Genomic DNA, 24,046 nt, shown 5'->3' with positions numbered 1-24,046 from the left:
ATGCTTGCAAAGTGTAGAATTAGTTTTCTGGAAGTTCAACTGGAAATCTATGAAGAATATTTATGTGTATTTTGGCAGGAGGCATGAAGGCCGCCTATTAGGCAGTCAGTCAGGGGGTCTTTTTTTTCATGATACACATGTGTTTGGCATATATTAATTTTTATTAACGAATGCACATAAATCAAATTTCAAAACAAAATAGGATAAAACCAAAAGGTAGTTCGTAAATAAAATAACTGACATCAAAAGTGGATTCTCTTTTCAGATGAGAATATTCAGATAACATTTTTTGTCAAATAAATCATCATATATACAGGAAAGTCACCGATTTAAGTGGAGATATAAAATATTCTCAATATGAGTGGAGAAACAAAAAAGAGAGAGAATGAAACAAATACCTGAACACGGAGATTTTTTTGGGGGGAAAGTTTGGAAGATTTTCGGATATTCGAAAGAAACTGTAGGGTAAGTGATTAATATTGAGTATCTAGTCCTACATTTCTATTTTTAAAAAACAATTTTTTTCTTTTTTGAAATTAAATGTTTAATTTCAGAAATTTAAAATATAAAAACAATCAATCGAATCTACTGGTTTAATTTTGTACCTACCCGGGTCAGAGATTACAACATAAAAATAGAAACAAAAAGGGATTTCAATCAGAATACTGATGATTCAGTTAAACCGGTGGTGGTCCATTCACATAGGTTACATGCGGACCAAATGGTTTTCCGAACACGTGATAATAGAAAATCGCTGCGAGCGCTGCCAGAAGAGAAAGGGCAAATGTGAATTTGATGAGACGAGATGAAGAGATTGCCTCCGCAATTGTGAGTGGCTCATTTTCAGTTTCCGATTCCATTTCAGCTGTTTGAGTTGTCATGCTTCGAGCCAAAGATGGAAGTGGCTCCGGAGGGTGGAATTGGACTGTTGGGGGAGTTGGCACTCGGATCATGTCGTTGAATCTGAAATTTAAAATACTAAAATTGAGACGTTTTGCTCGAATCTTCAACGGAGATATTTTTAGAGTTGCGCCGGTGGACACAATTATCATAGCAAAATTTTTTCGCATAGAACGTTTCAAAAAACTTGATTTCTTTTTAATTTTCAGCCACAAAGTGAAAATTTTTCAGTTTTGCCTTAGACAATAACATTTTTTCCAAGCAAGGTTCTGCAGCAATGTTCTAAATTTCTGAAAGCACGCTACAGTTTGAAAAATTTGGCAATTTGTCAAAACGTTGACTAACATTTTCAAAAATCTATCAGCTTTTGGAGTATTTTATCACATTAAAAAATTGTCTTACCTATCCTTCAGCCTGGCCAACGCATTGCTGTAAATCGAGAGTTCCGCCTTAAAATCTGGCAGATTCTTTGAGTTGGATTCATTTTGAATTGATCCCAACGAGGCTGTCAAGTAGTTGCACATAGTTTCTAGACTGTTCATTCTTTCCTGACACAACTCCATCTCATCCGCAATCATTTTATTGTCCATTTGACCCTCTTTCAGATGGGATTCAATACGAACCATTGCATTTCTGATATCATTTTGTCTGCTATTCCAAGCATCCCATTCTCCTTTCACTTGTGATAATGAGTGAGCCATTTTTCCAATTTTGTCGACAGCGTCGTCGTATCCTTCAGAGACGGATTCAAATTCACAGGAAAGATCTTTGGCGACGTCTCGGAAGCTTGATGAAGCTAAGAGGTCTCTGAAATTGTAAATTTTGTTTTTGAAAGTTGCAAATATAAAGTTTGGAAACACATGAAAAATAAAAAGACAAAAAAAAACTAAAAATTCAAGAAGAACAAATGCTTTTTGTTTGCATACAGTAAACAAAAGAATCTGACTCACCTCAATTCTTGCCTTTCACTGCTCAGACGTCGTTCAATAGCTGTCACAGCGTCCAATGTCTTTGCCACGTCCTCTTTTGAACGAATATCAACGTCACCAAGAGAAGCCATCGATGAAACTTCTTGCAATGTCGCTGCAAACTTTTTGACTTGATGCATAATTCGAGCAAACGGGCTGCGAATCGATTCATATAAATTAGCCCATTCTGATCGGAGATCCTGGAGAGTGCTGGTTTCCAAAAATGATGGTTGGTTTCCAGATTGAATTTTTAAAGCCTCATCGACCTGGCGGAGGTTTGAGCGGGCTATCAGCTCAAAATTTGAGAGCTGTGGAATATTCGAGTCACTCTCCTCAAGAGCCTTTAGGACAACTCTCAAATGTGATTTCGATTCTTCGATCAGTCGAATTGCACTGGAAGTTCCAAAATGCTCTGCGAAATCATCATCAATATTCATCAATTGATCGGAGATATCAGTCATTGTCTGAATGTGGCGGTCGGAAATTGAGTCGTCCTTTTGTGGTGGCTGAAAAATGAAAAATATAAAAATCAAAATTATAAAATATCGATACAAATATTTGGCCAAAACACATTCAAAAATCATACCCTAATATTTTTTCTAATAATAGGAGAAGCTACAGCAACCAATTTTATAGTTTTACGTGTCATCCGCGCAAGCATGCACGATGTCAATAACCCAATGTAATATAATGTTTACAGGAAGAAGAGGGAGGGAAAGGTGAAATGTGAAATGAAATGCACTCAACCCTTATTATTATTATGCATGCGTTCCTGAGAGGAGGGGAAGTCTGTTCAGCCACCTGGCTGGCTGTTCGCGCGAATATTGAATTTGGTGAGGAATTGCCAATGCTTGGACGACCCCTCTCACCTTTAATTAGAGCCTTCGGGGTCACTGCGCGAGATTGTTACGGGGGTAGAATAGACGAATGAGATTGTAATTAGTGCACAAAAAGAAGGAAATAGAGCTTCTCGTTTAATCGTTGTCTGACCAAAGAGTGGAAGAACACAACAAAAAGCAAACCAAATGTGAGAAGGAAAACGTTCGGTCACAAATTTTCAAAGTGTTTGTTGTTTTCTTGAGAGTGAGAGAAAGATGATGATCTACTTTTTTCAGGTGAAAAAAAGGCGACACAGTGCCGCCGTTTGGAACTTATCAGATTGAATCGTGTGAGAATTATTTGTATTTTTTTTAATTGAAACTTTTGAATCGAAAATAGGACTTAAAAAATTTAAATTATGGTTAAAAAAAACAAATTCGAGATTTCCGGAATTTTTTGATAACTCTTTTAAAATTTTTCTGTCTTGGTATATTTCGCTACGTAAGTTTGGACCTTTAAATTAGCTTTAAATAATTTTTCTGAGCAAAAAAAAACAAGGGTGATGTTCTTTTTTATTTTAAAATTTCTTACACAAAAACCCATTATGTTTAGCTTTAAAGTTCTGATAAAGTTTTGGCAAAAAAAAATTTCAAAAAATTTCAAAAACAAAAAATTGCAAATTCTATGCGACTGTGCTTTCGTGACACGGATGCACAAAAACATCCTCAGCTTTTAAACACACACGAAAAATTGTCAATAGAAACATTTGGCAGGCAGCAAAGTGTTTCCCGTTGCCACGGAGCACAAATTGCTCTATATTTCTTTTTTGTTCTTGAGAAATTCTAAAAAATAGTGAAAATGGGAGTGAAACAGTAAAACCGTTAGCAAATTAGATTATCGTAGAAAATCAATTAGAATGAGTATCAGACAAATTTGACAAAAATTGGAAAGAAATGTGTCGCTTTTGATGTCAATCACACATAAAACTTGTGTTATCAGAATGATGTGTAGGCGAATTGTTAAGGAACAGTGGTTTTAGGAGACTTAGTAGTACTTAAATTTCAAAGTTTTAAAGTTCAATTTTTTCTGCATTAAACAGTTTGAACACTTACATTATACTCATCCCATTCATAGGCTTGTGCAGCATCACTATGTTCTGGCGCCGTGTCACTATCCCGGTTTCTAATCTGCTCGTCGAGCTTCCTGAGAAGTCGGCGGACTGGTGTAGAAGGTGGGGAAACACGGATCATTGGAGTCATCATTCCTTCTGGTTTACTGCTCACAACGCCCAATTGCTCTCCGTCACTCATGCTACGTGGCATTCTGCGAACTCGAAGCTTGCGGCGTGCAAGGGATCTCGTTTTGCACGGTGGAAGCATCTCGGAACGTGTCGAGCAGAATGATCCGTCCATTTCGAGACTGTCGTAAAGGAAGGAAGCATTCTTGAGTCCGCGAGCCGATCGTTGGCGCTTCAATGGGGAGGATGTGTCGAATTGGGCAGAGTTGAATGATCTGGAAAGAGTAATGTGTAACTAGAAAAATTTCCAACAAGACTAAAAATTTTTAAATTATATCAAAGTTTTTAAAATAAAAAATTAAATTTTGGCAAAAAAATACTGCTCGAAAAAAATGGAAAAATTGTATGAAACATGTAATTATTTTCTATCAATCGGTTTATGAATTTTAAAATTTTAGATACATTTCCTAGACAAGATTAGCTTTCTATACTTCATCGCAAAGGGAAAAACTGAAAATTGATTCGGAAATAACTCTATCTTAAATATTTTTTCAAAATTAACGAATCAAATTCAACTTACACACTCATCATCTCCGGATCATCTTCCAAATTCGTTTGATTCTCTCCTTCGGACGAGTCTTCAGAGGATGCGTCGCACGAGCTCTGTAATAAATAAACAAAATTTTACGATCAGTCTGATTTACAACTAGTTATACGCAAAGCACCTGTTGCTCATTCTGCTCGGAAATATCAGATAACATGGTGTAGGGAGTACTAGTTGATAAGAAAATGAGATCATCTACAATTCTGGACACTACCCAGATGAGGATAGGTGCGACATCAATCACACCTACGGAAACCGTTTACCCGGCCAACCATCCGTCATTCAGTCACACTCAGTAAAACAGATTGGCAGATTTAAGATCTAACCTTGGCAATCAAATTCATTTGTTCACGACTTGGTCGAGATGCACGTCGCAATGGCTTCTTCTGTCCATGAATTTCCCGCCATTTTGTATTGAATGATTCTGTCATTGACATGTCCATTGGTAGATCATCATCATCCATTAAAGCCATTACTTCGTCTGGAAACTTTAATTTACTTAAAGCTCACAGAAGCTTCAACTCACCATATTCTGGAAGGTTTTGAGTGGCCAAGAACGTGGAATCATGGTTGACATACATCGAATCAGACAAGTTTGGTTCTTCTTCTACATCGTGATTGATGGCTTTAGTCACTTCTAGATCCGACATGTCTTCCAACTGAACAGTCCGATAAAAGGCTTTGACCGGGGAGCATTCGATGCGTTTTCGTCGCATGTCACTGGTTTCAGGAACTCTGCAAATTGTGGGGTGTTTGGAATGGAATACTGGAGGGAGGCGGGGAAGATGTTTAGAATTTCGAGCAAAAAAAACCAACTATACCCAGTATCAGATTTCTTGTATAGTTTATAAAACTTTTTATAAACAAACCACTGATTGATTCCATGATTTCTACCATCAATTGTTTTTAGAAACTCTAACGCTTGGGCTTAAATATTTTGATTCAAAAAATATTTCAAACTTATAGTTCGATCATCTAGTTCTCTGAGATGATTTGTATAAACACAAACATAGTTGTAGATTATAAATGTTAGAAAAGGGCAAAAAAGATATCCCAGCGGAACTCAAAAATCCACGACGTAACCCGAAACTAATAAATCTAAAAGTTGTGTCGAAGGAGGGGGCAGCGTACAAGACGTTTTGAAGAAACGTTTGTTTGGCGGGAGGAGGCCAATAAGTATGCGGTGTGGACTCCCCGGGAGTAGGATATCACGTATCACTTGTCCCCCCGAGCCACTCATCACTTTCAAGGCTGTGTTCTTCAACGTGTCCGCCGCTGATTTATTTTGTTCGCATTTATGCGGATAAGAAACCGGGCGTGCGCACACGCGCAAAATATTGCTGGTCATTTATTTTAAAAAGGTGTTGGGAAACCACTCCGATTCGGGTCATAGTGACATTTGGAAGGATTCGATTAACTAATTACTTGGGTGAAAACATGACTTCTTTTGACAACAATGATTGTTCCCACGTATCCAAGATATTTCCTATAACTTACCGCTCAAATTTGCTGAGCATATTGTCACACGTCTTATAAAATAATGAATGACTACAAATGTCTGCGAGCCTATCGCGCCCCGCCTTGGCTATCCAACTGATCGTAAAATGTGCTACCACATGTTGCAAAACTACGGTCAGCCTCTAACAGATGCCAACTTTCTGCTGACCATTCCAGCGTGTGTCTAGCACTGATTTGTCTGTTCATGGAATGTAGCCGGGCAAGCAGAAACTTTGAGAAAGCTACTAAAAATCTGAGGTAAACTTAAACGGGTTGACTGCTTCTAACAGTTAGCCTTCATATTACAAATCGTCTCAGGATAACTCCTTTCAAATCCTTCAGCCATTGGACAGATGTTCTTTTGGAGTTTTCGACAAAGTTTCGAGGTCACTTACAAATGATCAGCACATGTGTTCAAAGCTTCATGAATTGAATTCTCTCCGCTTGAATAGCCGACGTCTTGTAGAACACTCTCCCATTTTTTGTTCGTCGACTGCTCAACCATCTGGTCTTCGGACGAAGAGGTACACGAATCGACAGTTACTCTGAAATGAAGATTTATTAAACGAATGAAATATGAATTGAAATTAAAAATATTATCCTCCGACTGTGAGACAAAATCTAGGCGGGCGATAATTTATGTGGCTCTGGGGTTATTGGAGGATGAGGAGGAGGCAACCGATGCAAGCACCCGAAAAGAAACACATTTATTTTCTGCGAGAAAAAGAACGGACCGGATAATCCTTTGCCAAGGCGCACCTGACTGTCACAAAGCTATTACCATGAAACGACTTTTGAATAACATAATGGGTGAAAAGATGCGTTTCTAATTGCTTGCGCGGGACTTCTTATAAGGGATGAAGCTTTTCTAGTTTTTCGGGAGTTTTCACTATTCGAATGGCTGTCAAGGATTTTGAGAAAGGTGCGATTTAAAAGTACTGATACAATTTTAAAAGTATACGCACTTTTAGTAAGAATCAACAAAATTTTGAGGTAAAGCCTCTGCCAGACTCACCTTCCATCCATAATACTTTCGTACTCGTTCTCCGCAAATGGAAGAACGTTATCGTCTTCAGTGACCACAGTTTCAGTCTGACTATGTCTGTCTTCCTCGTCAGCTTCAGACTCTTCCGTATCAGAAGCCGTCAGGTGACCAACAGTTCGAATGCGAGCCCGTTTGATCGGTGGTCCGACGAGGTCCGGATCACTTTCCGAGTCTTCTGATGCTTGCTGAAAAATTTAAAATTACATAGAATCGAACAAGAGAGTAGGGGGTATCGTGAGAAGATGCGCTTTTGTGGACAGGAAGAGGGCGCATGCATAGGTAATTGTACCTAGGCACTTGCGAACAAATAGAGTGAGTGACGAAGAACTGACGAAGCCCCATATGCGCAAATGTGTGTCACGATACTATTTGCGTGTCATAGATTCATGCAACTGTGCAAACTATATCTCAACCCAAAAATAGGATCCGCTAATGTACTTTCGGGCGGTGTGAGGGATGGTAATTTCTACTCAACCAGAAATTAAATTGATTTTTTTTTCAAAATTCCTTATAAAAATGCCAAAACTCCATCTTCAAAACTTCAAACAAAAATAATTCTAAAAAATTGAAGAAAATGTAACTAGAGAAACTGGAAATTTGGTTTACTATCAAATACACACCGTGTACTTGATACATGTTTGTAAGCCGAAGACTATGCAAAAAAGACGGTTAATACCAGGCGCAAACAACGAAAATGTTGAATGAAACGACAAAAAATTGACGAGTATTGGGACAAAGGTTAAGACGTTTTTGAGACAAAAGCAGCGCGCCGGAAATAAATGCATTGAAAGTAGCGCTTCATGGAAGGTAGGCAAAGTTTTTAAGGTGTGCCTACCTACCGGGCATTGTTTTACCTCAAAACTGTTTAGTTTCCTATTTTTCATTAATTTTTGGAACGTTCGATTAAACTTGTTGAAAAATATGTCGTTTAGGCATAAGGTAGGCAAGACAAGGCAACAAGGCAAAGTGGGTTACGTACAAGGTAAGGCAGGTAGGGCCTTGAAGGCTGACCGAGACACATATTTGCGCTTGTGTAATTTTTAAAATGAAAATTGTTTCTACTTTTACAATATTTAGACGAACTCAGACTTGATATTTTACAATCTAATGACTGGATTTTGAATGAGAACAACTCGGAAAACTGTAGCTACCAAAAATTGAGACAATTGTGACAAAAAATTCTGCCAGACCCAGGGTGTGGTTGGGTGACAGAAATGACAGTCGGGGGAGCCTTGTTTGGAGCCGGACCGATATGAATCAGCATCAAATATCGGGCAATGCCCTGTCTATGTGTTCACCATTTGTTTGGTGGAGCACACAATCGAAAAAGTGAGCGGCGAGGCTTTAGGAACAATAAATGCAATATGAGCACGGTTTTTTGAGGGGACGAGATGTTTGATTTTGTTGTTTCGAAAAAATAGGTAGGAAATAAATATTTTCTGAGAAATTCTAAAATTAAACTTCTGAACGTTGAGTTTTAAATTGAAACTCTATTCGAACACATTGGGCTAATGAAAAAGTTCAGTCTCTTCCACTTTCACAATTGAAATTGAAAACCGGCGTGGAGGGGAAGGAACGTGTGAAGTAACCGATGGCTGAAGCGTATCCACATGCAAATACTACGGGTTTTCCAAGCACTCTTACACATCGTATGGTTACACAACCACCGCCGCCGCATTTCGGACCACCACATCACTGCATCAAGCCTAATTACACGAGAGAAATGATAAAATGATTGTCGGGATTGTAACGGAAATTCTTCTGGTGTGGAGGTGAGTGTGTGTGAGAGGCTTGTTCGCAAGATTTATTGCCTTTTGATTGCCCAGTCGGTTTCGATTGGACACTACACCACACTGGCAGAACTAAACTATTCAATTGAAACCTAGTCAATTAGCAATTCTATAATAGTTCTATGAAGGGTGGATAGTTATAATTATTATGAGATCGCACACGGGGAAACCGAGGGTGTAATGTGGCTCTAATATCTGCCAAGAACCGCCCGCAAAAGACACTTTGGTAAACAAATGAAATAGGAAATCGTTGGGTTCAGTTGGGCGCGATTAATTCTTTATATCTAGATGCTTGGCCTCCCCCCACAAATTGAGCAGAGACAACCTAACCTATAATTAATTAACCCCTACAGGTGCAATATGCATCCAGAAATTCTGAAGAACTGGGAGAAATTGATCTATTAATAAATAAGCATAAACCGTAGAAAAAAGCTCAATGAAATTTACGCGGAAAAATACGAAAAGGTCCTCTCGAGGGAGGTATAGATATATAATAATGAGTGACAAAAAGTGCGAATAATAACGAGATGACTGGCAGCCCGGAGGTGGGATAGGCACGGAGAGGCAGCTGTTGGCACCGAATTCATATGTCGAATATGATATTGAAATAGAAGAAAATCAAAAGTCTCTTACACCATCAACTTGGGCCGTATCAATTTTTTTTCTTTCTATTATTGAATGCCTGTTTCTAAATTATAAAAATTTTTAACATAACTTTTTAGATCGAGTATTTGAATGAACCTTACCAACTTATCCACGTGGTAACATGATTTGTCACCTTGTTAGTTTTAAATATTTTTAAATCATGAAAATGCATGTGATTTAGCTTATCGATATATATCATATATCAACTTATAGAAATCCCTTATAGCCAATTTCTAGAAACCGTACCAAAATTGATCAAAAACGGAATGACCGGAAAAAAAAATCACCACCTACTACAAATCGTTATTACGTACAAAGTAGTTGCCAAAAAAGGGAATTGATTTGCATAATTCAAACAGTGAAACTATTGAATGACTGCAACTGGTGCATACACAAAACGGCCGACTTCAATTCAGAGAAAAATATTTTGGGAAAAAAGTCTCGTTTGCCGTGAACACAACAGTCTCTCTTTCAAAAGCAATAGTGAAGGTTTCATGGATCGGTCGGCAGTTCTCAACACAAAGCACTATTCGCTGGAAAAGTGTTGTACGATTCGAGAATTGGATCACTTTTTGCTTGTTGTGTCTCACACACACTGGGAAAACGAACGAATGTGTTCTTCACTCTATCACTTTAGTTGTTTACAAACAATAATCAACGGAAAAAGCAAAAGAAAAACTTGAACAGCTTGTTAGTGATAGAACTTCATACACCTGACACATTTGGAACCTATTTGCAAGGAGACCGACTCCTAAGGGAAACGCCTTAAATTAGTAGGAAAAGACCAGCCCTTTTAGTTATGTGATCGTAGAATGGGTTCATTTGTGGTTTGAAACGAAACACAATTTTGAAAAAAAAATCAAAACAAAGGCATGAAGAAAGGGGAATGGAACTTGAAAATTCACTAACTCTAGAGGGCAACTTTTGATATCGATATTTTACAATAGAATTTCTAAATAGATCCATGCAATTCTAAACAAGGCTTCGCTATGAAGTTAGTAGATTTAAAAAAAAAACTAACACAAAAAAACACATTTACGCTTACAGTTTTAGATAAACGAATTTCTGAACCACAACACGCATTTTTTAAAGCAATTCTTCAAGTTACACAAAATGAATTCTCACCTGATGGTTAATAAGCTCTTCAATTCTGCAGACTAGAGACAAACTATTCAAGTAGATAGTATGCCACCGTTTTCTGATCGCATCGACACAAGTTTTCCGTTTCTCTTCTTCTGACGAGTCGCTGTCGTGATCGTCTCTGAAAATTCCAGAAGATTAAAATCGAAAATTTCAAAACTCCTAAACTCACTTAATTTGTTTGTTGAGTCGATTAACCAATAGTTGACCTTCGTGTTGTATTTCAAGTTGTAGAGCCTGTAAATCGAAAGATAAAGTACCAGTTTTTGCGAACTAATTGGATTAAAATTTCGCGGACGGTGGGGGGGGGGGGGGGACTATCGATTTAAATTCTCAAAATAGTCGCCACCCCGGAAGGTATGGCTTATAATTGGCCGCCCCAATGAATTCGCGCAATTTTCAAGGTAAAAGTTGTCGAAGCGAACATCAAATGGTTTGAAATATGTGAAGAACTGAAAAAAGAAGAGGAAGATAAGGGTAATGTGGTAGTGGAATGGGTATTAAATTGGCGTAAAACGAGGTGACGACTACAATAAATGAGGACTTTGGAAAAAAAATTTGTAAGTTTTCTAAACGTACCGCATTAGTTTGCAACTTTGGAAGCTCATATCCCGGTTATCTTTCGTTCTATCAAAAAGTTGTCAACTGTGAAAACGTTTTTTGTTTTCTTTTTATAGGTTTCTAGGCAATTTCTTTTAGATACGGTCACTGCGAACCAAGATATAAGCTGTTAAAGTGATATGGTGCAAGACTTAAAGGGGAAGTGCGGCATTTTAAAAACAATTAGTAATTGTATAGATTAAAAAGTTAATAAAAGTTGAATTTTAAAATAAAAAACAGGTGTGTCCGTGTCGTTAACTTTTCAAGTTCAGCAATTTTTTAACAAAGAAATATGCCAAACATTTAGTTAAGAAATATACTTGAAAATAAGTTAATCTGTTGTTTTGGCTGTGTTCGATCTCTATTTCAAACGAAACTATTTGGGAAGTTATTCTCACACTTTCACTTTTTTTGTAACAAAATGAAAAACATGACAAAAAATTGGAAACATTAAAGTCTTCAGTGTTCTTGTCTACAACACTGAAACCGTCCGTCTCTTATCGTCTTTTTTCGATAAAACAAAGAGTTGAATGGAGATGGTGCAGAGGTAAAAGTGCAACCAGAAAAAAAGGAACATTTGAATTCAAAAGAGTTCCGATAGGAGAGGGAAAAGAAAGAGAGATGAGAACTTTGGCGCCAAACTGATTAATTTGAATGTTGACGAGATTGTATTTGAATTCTTTCAAAAGAATAGAGGAAAAATGTAGAAAAAATTGAAATCAAAACCGGATATCTGTCAACTTGGTTGTAAAAGAAAAGAAGGCGTCGAGGAACCAAGAGCAGTAAAATGAAGAAGATAGGCCAAAACCGGGTGAACATTGACTATTGAGGGAAGTGATCGGAAAACGAAAAGAAATCTCAAGTGGTTATATGCCATTCGAACGTTTTTTCAAGTGTGCACCGTTCAGGCATTGAGCTACCGGAAAGTTTGTTAGATTTTGGAAAAAAGGCAGAAAATCTTCTATTAAGCTTACTAGTTAGGCTTTTTCCTGCTCTACTTTGACATATGTCTTTCATTTTATCAAAAATGTGCTCAACTATTGAAATGTAAAAAAAAAACTTTTTGCACGTAGTTTGTCCGTTAAAAATGTTTTGATAAAATCAGAGACAGGTTCCAAAGTAAAACAATGGTGATGGAAAAGGCTAATGATAAAATGCGATCTACTTATTTGTAAAAATGTGATAAAATGTTACAGTTTAGCAGATTTTAGCATTTTTCTTTGCAAGTTCTGGCCAACTTGGTATATTCCACTCTTAGACAGATTATATGAATTACAATGATCCTGTGACATATCTATGGATGGTAATAAAAAATGTGATGATTGTGGTGCGCAAAAGAAAACGGAACGGAAGAACGGCCTTCGTCAGTTGAAACCTAGAAATATAATAATAGAAATATGAAGGTTCGTTTACTACTACTACAAAAGAAACGAGGTGACTGGCGACGGGATGTCGACACTAAAAACTGCAAAACTGCGAACCGCGGTCAGTGGATTTTGACGCGAGAGAGGTATCGAAAAAAAGTGAGGTAGAAAACGAGGACAACGACATGTCGAATACAAATAGACTCGTGGATGCGGAAAAGATTTGATTGCTGGGAGTTTAGAACGTTATGTAGGTCTACACACTAATCTTAAAAGTAATGTAAAATTACAAGGTTTTACATAATTGAATAAAATGATTTTTCAAATTTTCCTAGGGAGAAGCTTGTTCAAAGTACATCATCATAAATTTAGGGAAGATTCTGATAAGCTCTGAGCAAGGCGAAAACAAGAGAATAATTTGTAACAAAAGATGATGTGATGGTAGGAGAGGTCTGTAGAGATTATATAATTCCAAAAATAAACAGTGTGCTTGTTGCGCATCTCTCTTTTATGTTGTCTTGTAATACGGAAGAGGGCAATCGGCAAGGGGTGAAGAAATAATAATACGATCCGCGGCGGAGTGAAGGGGGAAATGCCGTTGTCAGCACCAATGGATGAATTACATAACAATCCCGGGGTCTTTCCGATATACAACAAGTCGGAAGAAAACAAGAAACAATAAGAACACAACACGAAGAATAATGAAAACTTCCTGCTGGTCGTTTGGAAAGAGCAAATGCTTGACTCAAGAATAGAAGAGGATGTGCTTCTCAAGTTTTTTTTTTTTGGAATTGCACAAAGGTTAAGATGAAGCGCCATAAGGGCTAGATCAAGATTGAAAGGGCAGATTTTGATATATCAAGAATATAAAACTATTGCTCAGTTTTTTACTGAAGGTATTTCGAATTGAAAATGTCTTTTAAAAAATTTGAACAGTTTGTGAAAACTTCCAAAATCTGAATTGAAATATCATAAAAATTGGTTGCTTATTCATCATTTTTACTGAAATTTTTTTAGTTTAATCTTTTATGACAAGGTGCGTTACAATCAAAGTCTAAATTTTGTACCATTTCAATGAATTGTTTAGCAAATTTCAGGATATGTAGCTATTGTAAATTTTTTGATTAGTAAGTCTTTAAAAAAAAATTTCAGAGCATTATTGAATTATCTTCTTGAATCTAAGGTTCTTGATTCTCTCAAAACTGTGATTTCAATTAAAATCTGACAAACCAACAAATTGACTGATGAAGACAGATGAGGGAGAAATAGTAAGTTTCTAGTGACACTGCACAGTACAACAACCTCCCTAACATATACAAACACACGTGAAACAAGAACACGGAATAATCGGAGGGCGCAGAGTCTTCGTCCATCTTCAAGAGTATTATTTGATTGATATATAAACATTATTGTATCGGCAAGGGATATCTACAAGATAATATGCGCGGAAGGAATTAGAATAACTGCTGAAGGTAATGGAAATCTGATATGCACGTAAGAACCGGACAACAGGTAAGAAGGCGAAACGACAGGGCGCGTGAGGTTTTGTTGAGGAACAGGAAGGATGAAAAGTGAGGGAAGAAAAATGTTAATTGTTGTTTGGAGGTATAGTATAACGAGGCAGATGAAGGTCGAGAAGAAGAGGACAAAAGTGCGTGGAATTGCTGAGCGACACGCAAACACACGACGGACCCTTTCAATCCGCACCTGCCGCCGCGTCCAGTAGCTTCTTTCTATTTTTGGAATACGAAAGAAGCGGTCAAAAGTGACCCAAGAGCGGAAAATCCAAAAGGTTCTCACGGATGTCAAACGAGAAATGGACTGCTGCGACCGCCTGTCTCATGTCGGCAATCCGTCATCTGAAAATGCACGGCGACACGAAAAAGGAGGGGACTGGTCACTCGATGCAAAATTGATGGACTTTTGGATGGAAGGGAAAGATGAAGGAAAAGAAGAAGAAGCAGAAAAAGAATTGACAATGAGAATTCTTGACGTTGAAATTATTCAACACATACTACTAAAGTACTCGAAGGAGGATACTGAACAAAGGGAAAACAAAAAGTTTCAGGAGGGAAATAACTAGGGCTTCCATGGTATGCAGGCGCCGTTAGAGAGCCTGCCTGAAATCTGCCTGCTCATCGCCGGCCTCTCGTCTCTTTTTTGCATTACGGAGGGAAGTCACAAAAGTCTGATTTTTCATTTCACTCATTTTAATGAAAATTAAATTTTGAAAAACAAGAAAAATTTATGAGTGTTTCAAAAAAAAATTGCCCTAATATCAGGCGGCGTGGCGCCTACATAAAACCCCTAGAAATAACATAAACTTCGCAATAAATGACGATAAGGTAGGGATGAACTCAAGAATGTTGCCATTTTTCTATGAAGAAGAAAAGAACAATCTAAGAGTTCCAAAAGACTAACCTGTTGATCAGAGAGCAACAGCTGCAAGTTTGGCTCCACTCGAATCCGTTTCTCATTTATTTCGAGTCTTCTCTCGACCTCGTGTAACCACAAACGCATTTCGCCTGTCGATGATGACGTGGAACTACGTGCTGAGCCTGTAATAATTTGTGTACATGTCGGAAATCTCACGGAGAAAAAAATCGCCGGCATGCGCAAAGCGAACGCAAAAAATAGAGAAAAAGTGGACCTCGCGGACACCTGACTTAACAAAGGTGCGGCTGCACAGGTTTCAAAAAAAGGAAGACTTACTTGCTGTGTCCGAATCGGCACCGCTCATCATTCGTGAATTGTGCTGGACACGTAGTTGATCCATTGCGCAGCATATTGTGTTAAGGCGGAGAAGGACCTGCAAAATGTGATTGTTTTAGAACGAAGTTCGAAAATTGATGAATAGGTTTTGGAGTTTGTTCGAGAGTTGGAAGTTTAAAAATTGTATCATAATATCGGAACTGAAATAGTTTGAATTATGTATGTGTCAAAATTGCAATTGAGCTTTTGAATGAGATCAGTTTGTTAAAAAAAAGTCCAACTATTGTTTATTGTTGCCCAAACATTGACACAAGTTCTTATTGCCTTATCAAATGTAAGTGAATAAATACCAAGATTTTGAAAAACGACAATTCACCTAATTTTCATATTTAATAAAATCTATCGCGGAGCACTTGCTGTGTACACTTTTGAAAGACTTTTAGAGTTATTTAAGAATTTTATAGATTCCCTAGACTTGTAATAAACTTGAAAAAATAATTTTTTTAGTTTTTTCATTAGATTTTTCAAATTTTCACGATTTGCAACGCTGCTTTATATTTTTTCAAACAAAGTAAGAGCGACTTTAAAAGCTTTATAAGTTTTTTCTGGAAAAAACGCTTTCGCAGTTGTCAATAAAACTGCATTATTTTTTGATTTTGATCAATTTTAAAGTAAATAATTCATTTTTAAAATAAGTTTTAAAAAGTCTATATTCAGACGCGTAACTCACCGAATTCTCGGCCTCGGGCCGTTCGGCGAGAATTTTCTTTGCCGATTTTTCAAGTGTAGATGTCATTTCGTCGAGACATTCACATGATATCGTCTGAAAAATAATAAAAATGAAAAAAAAGTGAATAGCAACAAAAAAATTGGAAATGAAAGCTAAAAGTTGCAAACCAAGTGTTGCGGATCACTGGGGGGATTAAAAAGAAATCGAATCAAATTTGAATGGCATGGAAATGGGTGGAAGGTGAGAATGTATTCATCCGACTGTGGAAAATCTTTTATCGGAAATAAGGAAAAAAGCGGTGTTTAGAATAGAAAGAAAAAGAGTTCAAAAGACGTTCCTAAAATTCTCAAGTGGTCCTCACTTTTGTGCTCTCTTAATTAATCCTTGAAAGGGTAGAAGGAGGGCTCATCTTGAATCTTTCATTCCAATTTCTTTTCCCACAAACAATAAAATGCATAATACCTAATGAGCTTTTTCTCTCTCTCTTATGGTTTATCATCTGTCTTCATCTAGAGAAGGAACGGACGAGGAAAAAGAAAAATAAGAAGTCGTCGTCAAAGAAGAATAAGGCAACGAATATAATCTCGATGATAAATGAATACGTTCTCGCACCATCTAATTCCGATGATGATGATGGCTATCAGTGCTCGATGTTTCTGTTTTAATGGGGAAGAGAATAGGAATATATGTGACATGCAACCCAAATTTGCTAATTCGATTAGTGCAAAAAACTGTGAGAATTTTTATTTGATTGACAAGAGAAGAGTGGATTTGGGAAAAACGTTAGGTTAAGTTGAAACATAGAAAATTAGCTGAACGATACAAAATAACATTTCTTGATTGGTAGCGGTTGTTTTATGAGTTTTTAGAAATCGCGAGCTATGATTGCTTTTTCTGGGTTCTGTCACTAAAGTCACCTTAAATAGTTTTTGTTGAGCTTTGATGAATATAACGATTTTTTAAGCAAAAAGAGGTAATTTTTGGATAGGGAAGATTTTTTTAAGTTTGGAAATGCAAGACTCGACCTTATCTTTATTTGAGACTTCATATTTGGCGAGCTTTTGAGATACATTTCCAATCTCAAAGTTTAACGTTTTGGCTTCAAAAATGTACAAAAAGCTAATAGCATTCGAATAGTTTACAAGAAGAGCTACGGTCATTTGGGAAGTAACTCCAAAAAGATATTATCTAGTGTCTCTTGGCACACCCTCTCTAAAGAAATGGTAGCTAATATTATGCAACACGGCGATAAGGTCTGTTAGTATAGGAATTGCACCACTAGAGACACCCGAATATATAATACGAGTGGGCCCAAAAAATAAGGTCAGCCGGATCTCTCGAATGATACAAGCATTTCCCAGGTTTTGTTTGACGGGTGTGATTTCTAATCACATTATACCTATATGTGCCGATTGGCATACAAATCGAGAAAAGCGACGGGATAAGGGGAGGGCTGTCGGATTTGAAAGTTATGTTTATTTATGGGTATAACGTATACATATACAAACTTGTTCAGGTTTTGAGTTGGAGAGCTAGATTCAGAATTTGAACGATGAAAACCTAAAAACTAAATCAAAGCTCTATTATTCTCATTGTCAAAAAACCGATACAATGAAAGAAACAGTGTATGTGTGCCCTCCTGCTACAAAAGTGCACATGTGTTGTCAGAGACGGAGCTATTAACCCTTGGACCGGTGCAATGTCCCGCGCACCGGGTGGTATGTGTGTGTGTGCGGGGGGCTCCAGATGTGCAGAATCTCATCATACCACGATAAAAACTCATTCATTCTCCCACTACGATGACGGGCAAACTAGTAGTGGTGACCCAAAATTAATGAAGGAGGTGGTGGTTGTTCAAGCAAGCGGAAAATAAAAAGAAGTGGTCAGCTTTCCGGCTCAATATTGGAAATGTGGTAGTAACAAATATGTGTTTATTATTTAGTGGTTACTATGTGGTTACTATTTAAAAATTGTAGAAAATTCTTCAAAACGTGATGTCGAGAATACAAATTCTGCCTGGAACATTAGTTATGAACATACCAAGGAAAGGGAACACTATTTGCATAAACTGATAAGGTTATAAGACAATTATAATAATGTTTCCATTGGAACTGAGTTGTGCAAGTAGGTAGGTAACTGTAGGGTCTGGTAGAAAAATGCCGAAATTGGAAAATTGCTAAAACAAAAACTTTCACCAACGACGCTGCGAACAGAAGAAACAACCTGGAGAATGAGTCATTTCAGTGAAACAATGCTTCTTTTCTCCACTGGGTTCAGTTTCAATGGATATGATGCATATTGTCAGCTCTCTGTCAAACAGACCAACGGACTGCGTCGTTTTGCTAATGAATACATAATGTGACATATTTCCAAAATACACTTCCAAACGAAAAGCAACGGAATTGAAGAAAGGTGATGGTGGTGGTGGTGGAAGTCGGATCAGAAGATGGATGGCGGTAAGTGGTTCGATCGGCCCTGTTGATAAAGAGCACACCAGCTCATTATTTTTATTACACACCCCCATGGAAACGTCCGATCAAAACTCATTAATTTAGATTAGGAGATGAGGAAGGAGGAGAAGAAGAAGGCACTTTGTGATGACAGGCAATGTGAAAGCTTTTGAGTAAGATCGGAATGTAATCAGAGTAAATGTGCAACAATATCAAAACATGTGGCGGTTGTAAAATCGAGGAAGACTTTTGCCAAAACGCGAAAACATAATGCCATAAAAATAAGAAGTAACAGAAGGATGGCTGAGAACCAGAGACAAAGACAGAAACCCAGCAATGGAAACTAGAGGTTTCCTCGAAAATTTTCTAATTTTTCATGAAATAGTTTTTGCCCTAATGCTCTAACCTAGAACGAAGAGTACAGTGAGTCTAAGCCCCCCTTCGAGTGGACGAATAAGACGAGTATCGGGTGCGTGAAGTGTACCGCTGGTGCTCCTGTCGCTAAGCATGCTCAACGACAACTCGGGTGCCCGATGGTGGTATAACTAACAATCCGCAAACATGAGATGACTCCGTGTCTTTTCTCCTTATTCTTCTTCCGTTACTGTTCTCGTATTCTTCACGCATGTTCGCGCCCCTATATCTTGTTATTGTTCAATGCGGAACGAATTTTGGAACTAAAGATGGAAGGCTTTAAGTTTGAGAAGAATTTCATTATGTTTTGCTTCAAAAAATTTGATATTTAAGGCAAATGAATTTTACAAAATCAGTTAAAAAAACATTGAAAAAGTTTTGAAAAAAACATAAAAGTGCGCCTCGTTCTAAAATTTGAAAATATCCAGATTCTGATATCTTTTTCTGAGAATTTGGAAACAATTTTTCAAAAACAACATTATAAGTTCACTAAAGAAGTTAAGTGATCTGAAAAAAATTAGCATCTCAGTTATCTAAAAGCGAAAAATAAAGAGCAAAATGTGCCAACCCACTTAAAAGGAAACAAATGATCTGCTCAATCTGTGTCTGTCTGAACGGGATTATGTTACTCCCCAAAAGAAAAGGAGGACGTTCGAATAAGAAAACGAGAGTAACACATCCCAAGTAAGCAAACACTGCCTCAATCGGAACACGTCCATTGGGGATTTGCTGTGGACAGCATTTTTGACAAGAAATTTGCAGCATTTTTGGATTCAGAAAGTTGACATGAGTTTTTCGGGTTACCACTAGATATTTGAAAAATTCAGTTGTACTTTTTTGGAGTGATGAAAATAAAAAGTAATTGGTAATCTTCTAATTACAACCTGATCCCCTATTGTGTCAAAATTTATCATTGAAAAGTTTAAAATTTCTAACAATAACTTCAACTCAATTCCCATCTATCTCTTGGTTCTCAACAATCTCCAATTTCATTCGGAACGGCAAAACTGCGCACACTATTGGGGGCCACTTTTCTGTGGTTCGGGGGGCGAGATGTTATTCGATACTATTTGGTATAATAATTTAGGAAAGCTAATTGAATCGAAATGTGTGGCATTTTCTCAGGAGTCAGTGGCAGATAAAATGAAGGATCTTCATCAAAATGTTTAGTAGTAGAGGTTGCACAATCAACCAACTACATTTGATTAATGGGTGACCTTCCAAACAAACGGCAATTGCCACAAAAATTGGGTGAGTATATTGAATGAGTGTGGGAGGATAAGAAGCACAGAGAGATGAGTTGCAGTGGTCATTTGTTATCTCATTGAAAAAGAGCAAACGATTTGAGGATACTTTCTTTTTAAAAATTTTAATCATCGGATATTGAGAAGTACAACTTTATACCTTCAAAAATTGGTTTTTTTTTGTTGTTTACTCTATGATTAACCGCTTAAATTTAGATGTAGTTCATGGAGTGAACAAAACTTACTAGTTAGAGCAAGAATAAGTTAGCTATGTTTTTGTGAATGGGAAGGGTTTATTTTAATTTATCATTCCTAGATCAACAAGTCTTGAAACTTCAACCAGAAATTAATTCTGGTAAACTTTATGTAAAAACTGTATTTGGAAGATTCAAAAATTCCCTAAAGCACAGGCAAAAGGCTTGTCAAGTGAATGTTTTCAGTTATCCATCACCACATCTGCCGTAATATTTTCGTACCAGGCTTGTGTTCAATTGACAGGCTCGTAACGTTTCTCTTTTTGATAATTGATGACCCCTTAAACTATTGCTATCTCTTGCTCAATCAAATGGACAACTGCCTCAAGTTTGCAAAACTTGATCTTGATATCAGAGGGCTAAGCAAAAAACTTTGTTCAAAGAAAAACTAGAAGAAAATCGAGAAAAACAGGAGGTTCTTTTGAGGCCAGCTACACCTAATTACTCTCCCAGTTTCACTTGATCCATGGCAACCAAACGACACAAGCAATAAAACAAATAAGACTTACTTTTGAGGTGAGGTTGTGCAACGAGTCGAGGATTAAATTGTAGAGCGAGGAGCAGTTCTCCAAAAAGATATCCACTTCCTCAGCCGACGATTCGATGACCTGGAAATTAAATTATTGATCATTAAAATGGGCAAAGTAACAGCTGGAAAGATATCTAGGAGATATTTTTAACGATGGTTGTACACGCGCAATTCGATCTTGTACAGCTGCGTAGTGCAATTTAATAAAACAGTTTATAATTTGATACAAATAAAAAACCAAAAAAGGTGAAACAAGATTTTCAAAAAAATGTAATTTGTTATTTTCATTATTTAAAATTGTCAAAATTATTCTGAAAAATTAAAATATGCGCCCATTTTTCTAAATGACCCTCACAAACGATTTAACGACAATCAATGGCCACCCGCTCTACCAAAAAGAAGTGCTTTGCTTTCAGTGTGACTGTAAAATTGGTAATTCCGAGTCAATTTACGATTTCTCGACCTTCCGGGCGGCCCACTTTGCAATAAAACGAAGAGTAAACCTGACGTTAATCGATTCAATTGCCAAAATTGAGAGGATCAAGGAACATGGCACAGGAATCGTTGTGTAGGAACAACCAAGTTTGGAGAAATGCACTCGAACTTGCAAGTTGCTCTTCACTGCCGAGATGCGCACCTCGAGAAACACTTATGGTATTGGGCACTCGGAATCATTCTCTTCTTACTAACAGCTTTTGCCAAACAAAGTTACTAGTAGTCGCGCTCTGGGAATGTGTGTGAATGGCGTGAGGATTCAATGGTCCGCATATTGTTTTTGGAAACAAAAAGAGAAATATGGGGTAAGTCAACAAAAAAAGGTGTCCATGAATGTGTTGACTTTGCGGTACCTTAACAAGGAAATCTGGGAAATACCTATACTTACTAATAATACAATGAAATATTTTACAAGGAACCTAAGGTGTCAGTCAATTATTTCTCATGCGAATCTTTTAAATATTAAAAAGTATCGCATTTTAAAGGTTTTACACATCATTTAGCGGACCAATTTTGATAACTTTTATGTTTTTCCTGAAAAATGGCTCTCAAAATTATGTGCAAAATCTCTGAAGATCAATATAATTATGTTGTCTGAACTTGATTCTGCGCTTTTTTGCTAATAAATGTACTTAGCACATAGAAATAATTAATATTTTTTAATGATAAATTTTCGCACACTGAAATATGGGAATGTCTTAAAATCTCTTGAAATTTAAACTCCCGTCATCAATAGTTTTACACTTTCTCCTTCAAACTTCTTTTCAAGATAACCACAGTTTTCAATTCAATTTACTTCGTCGTCCCCCACCAGATCAAAACATTCGATAAGAAAAACTAAACGATGCGGAATTTGAATGTGCGACACTAACTCTTTCCACCTCCAGTTATAAATCTTTGAAGCACAGCGAAAAAAAACTTCAGCCGTTCGTCTTTAGTCAATCGAAAGAAAAAAAAAGATAGCGTGGAATTCGGGATTTTTTGCGCCAAAATTGAAAACTCGGCCTCTCGGGCTTTTTGACAGCTTTTTGCAAACAATTGATGGCGCAAGGGTAAATGCTCAAGCATTTTTCAAAAAGGCACTTTCAATAATCAAATAGATTTGAAAAATAAAATTATTTTCGCTCGTTTTGGTTTAGAAAAAAACTACATTCTACTTTGGTTTGAATAAAGAAATCGAACTTTTAATTTTTTTTCTCCTACTTTTAACGAAATTTTACTTTTCAAATGAATTCAATATGCAAGAAAATGCGTTGAAAATTTTAAAGTATTTTTTTTTCGTAAAATTTAAAGCTCTGCCTCACCTTCAAAAGATGGTCCTCCGATGATATATCATTGGGCATCTCGACCTCCGAGAATGAGTCCATTACGTCCATTCGTAACCTGTTTTCGGGTTACTTTCGGTGTCCAGGAATAAAAATAAAAAAATCAGAGAAGTTTGTATCCAGACGTGGGATACTGTACTGGTAGGGGTGGACGATCAATTACGCATCTGCGCAATATGATCACGGATGAGAAACGGATCTGGAAAAATTTAGTTTAGACGGAAAAATACTTAATCAAAACGAAATGAGGTGAAAATTTAAAAATAGAAAAAGTATATACAATTTTTTGTGTGTAGAACAAAATAGGAAAAATTTCGTGAAAAACAAAGAAAAAGAGATTAGTTGTTTCATTGGAGCTGAAAATAAATTTCAAGAAGAGATTTCTGTTGAGATCAAAGTCAAGAAACGGAAATTCAAGTCATATTGAGGATAGAAAATTTGCAAAATATATACTCAATTCAAAACTAGCCTAGTTTACCAAAAATCTATGAAAATTGTGTCGAGCAGTAAAACATCCTTTTAAAGATAATAAAAAATGTTTTTAATAAAAATGTAGAAACACACGAAAAACTTCATAAATGTTTTACTTATGTATAGTACGGTTTCCATAAAATTTGTTAGGCCAGTTTTTGAAAATCCAAATAAAAATCCATGGATTTCATGCCCTGGACAACAAGCCATCGCCCGCAAAAATGTTCGCAAATTAAAAGATAAACATAGAAAAGTGTGAGATGCTCGAAATCTGCCCCCCAATCCGAAGTCTCCGCCTTAATAAACAATAATACTGATGAGAGAGGAGAATCTAGAGAGTTGGGAAGAGAAGCTTGTGATGATGATGGATTATCATGTCATTCACACAGTTTTCGTTTCTTTTCGACACCTGATAAAATAATAAAAGATGATAATTATGATGGAGATATTGTTTTATGAATTTTTATGAAGATTTATGAAGATATGAAAATATGAAGAGATAGGTGTGAAAGTGATAAAAAAGAGATTGGACCAGGGAAATCAGCTGGAAGATTTTATTTTGTGTGAAAAAGTCTCGTGATTTCCAATAAAAAATATTAAGCAAAATTTATGGAAATTATCACAACGAGGTCCAAGAAATTTCCAAATTACTACAAAATAGGTTGTAGCTTTCAAAAAAAATGTAACTTGATTTAGAAAGTTCTGGAAAATATCAATTAACAAAACGTTGGAAAAAATATTTTTGAACTTGTTGAAAATTGAATTAAATTCCTTTTTTTTAAATTCAAGTTTCCACCCATTCATTTTTCAATT

At 36.7% G+C, this 24,046-nt stretch overlaps 1 protein-coding gene and 12 non-coding genes across 15 annotated transcripts; 11 read left to right on the top strand and 2 right to left on the bottom strand.

The window, feature by feature from the left end:
• Positions 1 to 142: 142 nt before the first annotated feature.
• Positions 143 to 22,961, bottom strand: unc-83. 3 transcript variants are annotated; one of them, NM_001083280.3, is made up of 16 exons: positions 22,742 to 22,961; positions 20,923 to 21,021; positions 16,052 to 16,144; positions 15,322 to 15,418; positions 15,031 to 15,167; positions 10,818 to 10,882; positions 10,631 to 10,766; positions 7,041 to 7,255; positions 6,421 to 6,570; positions 5,055 to 5,263; positions 4,855 to 5,009; positions 4,505 to 4,587; positions 3,800 to 4,199; positions 1,851 to 2,374; positions 1,303 to 1,707; positions 146 to 963 (listed from the first exon to the last, which is right to left on the bottom strand). In NM_001083280.3, the coding sequence occupies exons 1-16, from the start codon at positions 22,811 to 22,813 to the stop codon at positions 678 to 680; spliced, it is 3,126 nt and encodes a 1,041-aa protein (NP_001076749.1). In that variant the 5' UTR covers positions 22,814 to 22,961; the 3' UTR covers positions 146 to 677. The 3 variants fall into 3 exon arrangements, with proteins under 3 accessions (NP_001380085.1, NP_001076749.1, NP_001380084.1); NM_001392532.1 differs by lacking the exons at positions 20,923 to 21,021; positions 22,742 to 22,961; NM_001392533.1 differs by lacking the exons at positions 15,031 to 15,167; positions 15,322 to 15,418; positions 16,052 to 16,144; positions 20,923 to 21,021; positions 22,742 to 22,961 and having other exon boundaries at positions 143 to 963; positions 10,818 to 10,884.
• On the bottom strand, positions 2,965 to 3,058 carry W01A11.21. The gene has a single exon (NR_102031.1). It is a non-coding gene; the product is annotated as a small nucleolar RNA W01A11.21 (small nucleolar RNA).
• Positions 7,277 to 7,493, top strand: W01A11.10. The gene has a single exon (NR_068921.1). It is a non-coding gene; the product is annotated as an Unclassified non-coding RNA W01A11.10 (non-coding RNA).
• W01A11.16 lies at positions 11,010 to 11,092 on the top strand. Its single transcript, NR_068920.1, has one exon. It is a non-coding gene; the product is annotated as an Unclassified non-coding RNA W01A11.16 (non-coding RNA).
• W01A11.17 lies at positions 14,039 to 14,171 on the top strand. Its single transcript, NR_068919.1, has one exon. It is a non-coding gene; the product is annotated as an Unclassified non-coding RNA W01A11.17 (non-coding RNA).
• W01A11.18 lies at positions 14,381 to 14,658 on the top strand. The gene has a single exon (NR_068918.1). It is a non-coding gene; the product is annotated as an Unclassified non-coding RNA W01A11.18 (non-coding RNA).
• W01A11.12 lies at positions 16,326 to 16,526 on the top strand. Its single transcript, NR_068917.1, has one exon. It is a non-coding gene; the product is annotated as an Unclassified non-coding RNA W01A11.12 (non-coding RNA).
• On the top strand, positions 18,934 to 19,082 carry W01A11.13. The gene has a single exon (NR_068916.1). It is a non-coding gene; the product is annotated as an Unclassified non-coding RNA W01A11.13 (non-coding RNA).
• Positions 19,294 to 19,433, top strand: W01A11.19. The gene has a single exon (NR_068915.1). It is a non-coding gene; the product is annotated as an Unclassified non-coding RNA W01A11.19 (non-coding RNA).
• Positions 19,577 to 19,716, top strand: W01A11.20. Its single transcript, NR_068914.1, has one exon. It is a non-coding gene; the product is annotated as an Unclassified non-coding RNA W01A11.20 (non-coding RNA).
• Positions 19,853 to 20,061, top strand: W01A11.15. Its single transcript, NR_068913.1, has one exon. It is a non-coding gene; the product is annotated as an Unclassified non-coding RNA W01A11.15 (non-coding RNA).
• On the top strand, positions 21,459 to 21,639 carry W01A11.11. The gene has a single exon (NR_068912.1). It is a non-coding gene; the product is annotated as an Unclassified non-coding RNA W01A11.11 (non-coding RNA).
• Positions 22,393 to 22,592, top strand: W01A11.14. The gene has a single exon (NR_068911.1). It is a non-coding gene; the product is annotated as an Unclassified non-coding RNA W01A11.14 (non-coding RNA).
• Positions 22,962 to 24,046: the final 1,085 nt, after the last annotated feature.

The sequence above is a fragment of the Caenorhabditis elegans genome, chromosome V (assembly GCF_000002985.6).
Source record: "Caenorhabditis elegans chromosome V".
Taxonomy (NCBI): domain Eukaryota; kingdom Metazoa; phylum Nematoda; class Chromadorea; order Rhabditida; family Rhabditidae; genus Caenorhabditis; species Caenorhabditis elegans.
Note: the sequence above shows the minus strand (reverse complement) of the source record. Positions and strands in the feature narration are given on the sequence as shown.

What these genes read in the sequence shown, in the direction of transcription:
- unc-83 (NM_001083280.3), bottom strand. Translation starts at nt 22,813, where the DNA reads ATGGACGTAATGGACTCATTCTCGGAGGTCGAGATGCCCAATGATATA. An exon ending in GATCCGGAGATGATGAGTGT is followed by an intron (nt 4,200 to 4,504) that starts GTAAGTTGAATT and finishes TACTCTTTCCAG; the next exon opens with ATCATTCAACTCTGCCCAAT. An exon ending in AGTGAAAGGCAAGAATTGAG is followed by an intron (nt 1,708 to 1,850) that starts GTGAGTCAGATT and finishes TTACAATTTCAG; the next exon opens with AGACCTCTTAGCTTCATCAA.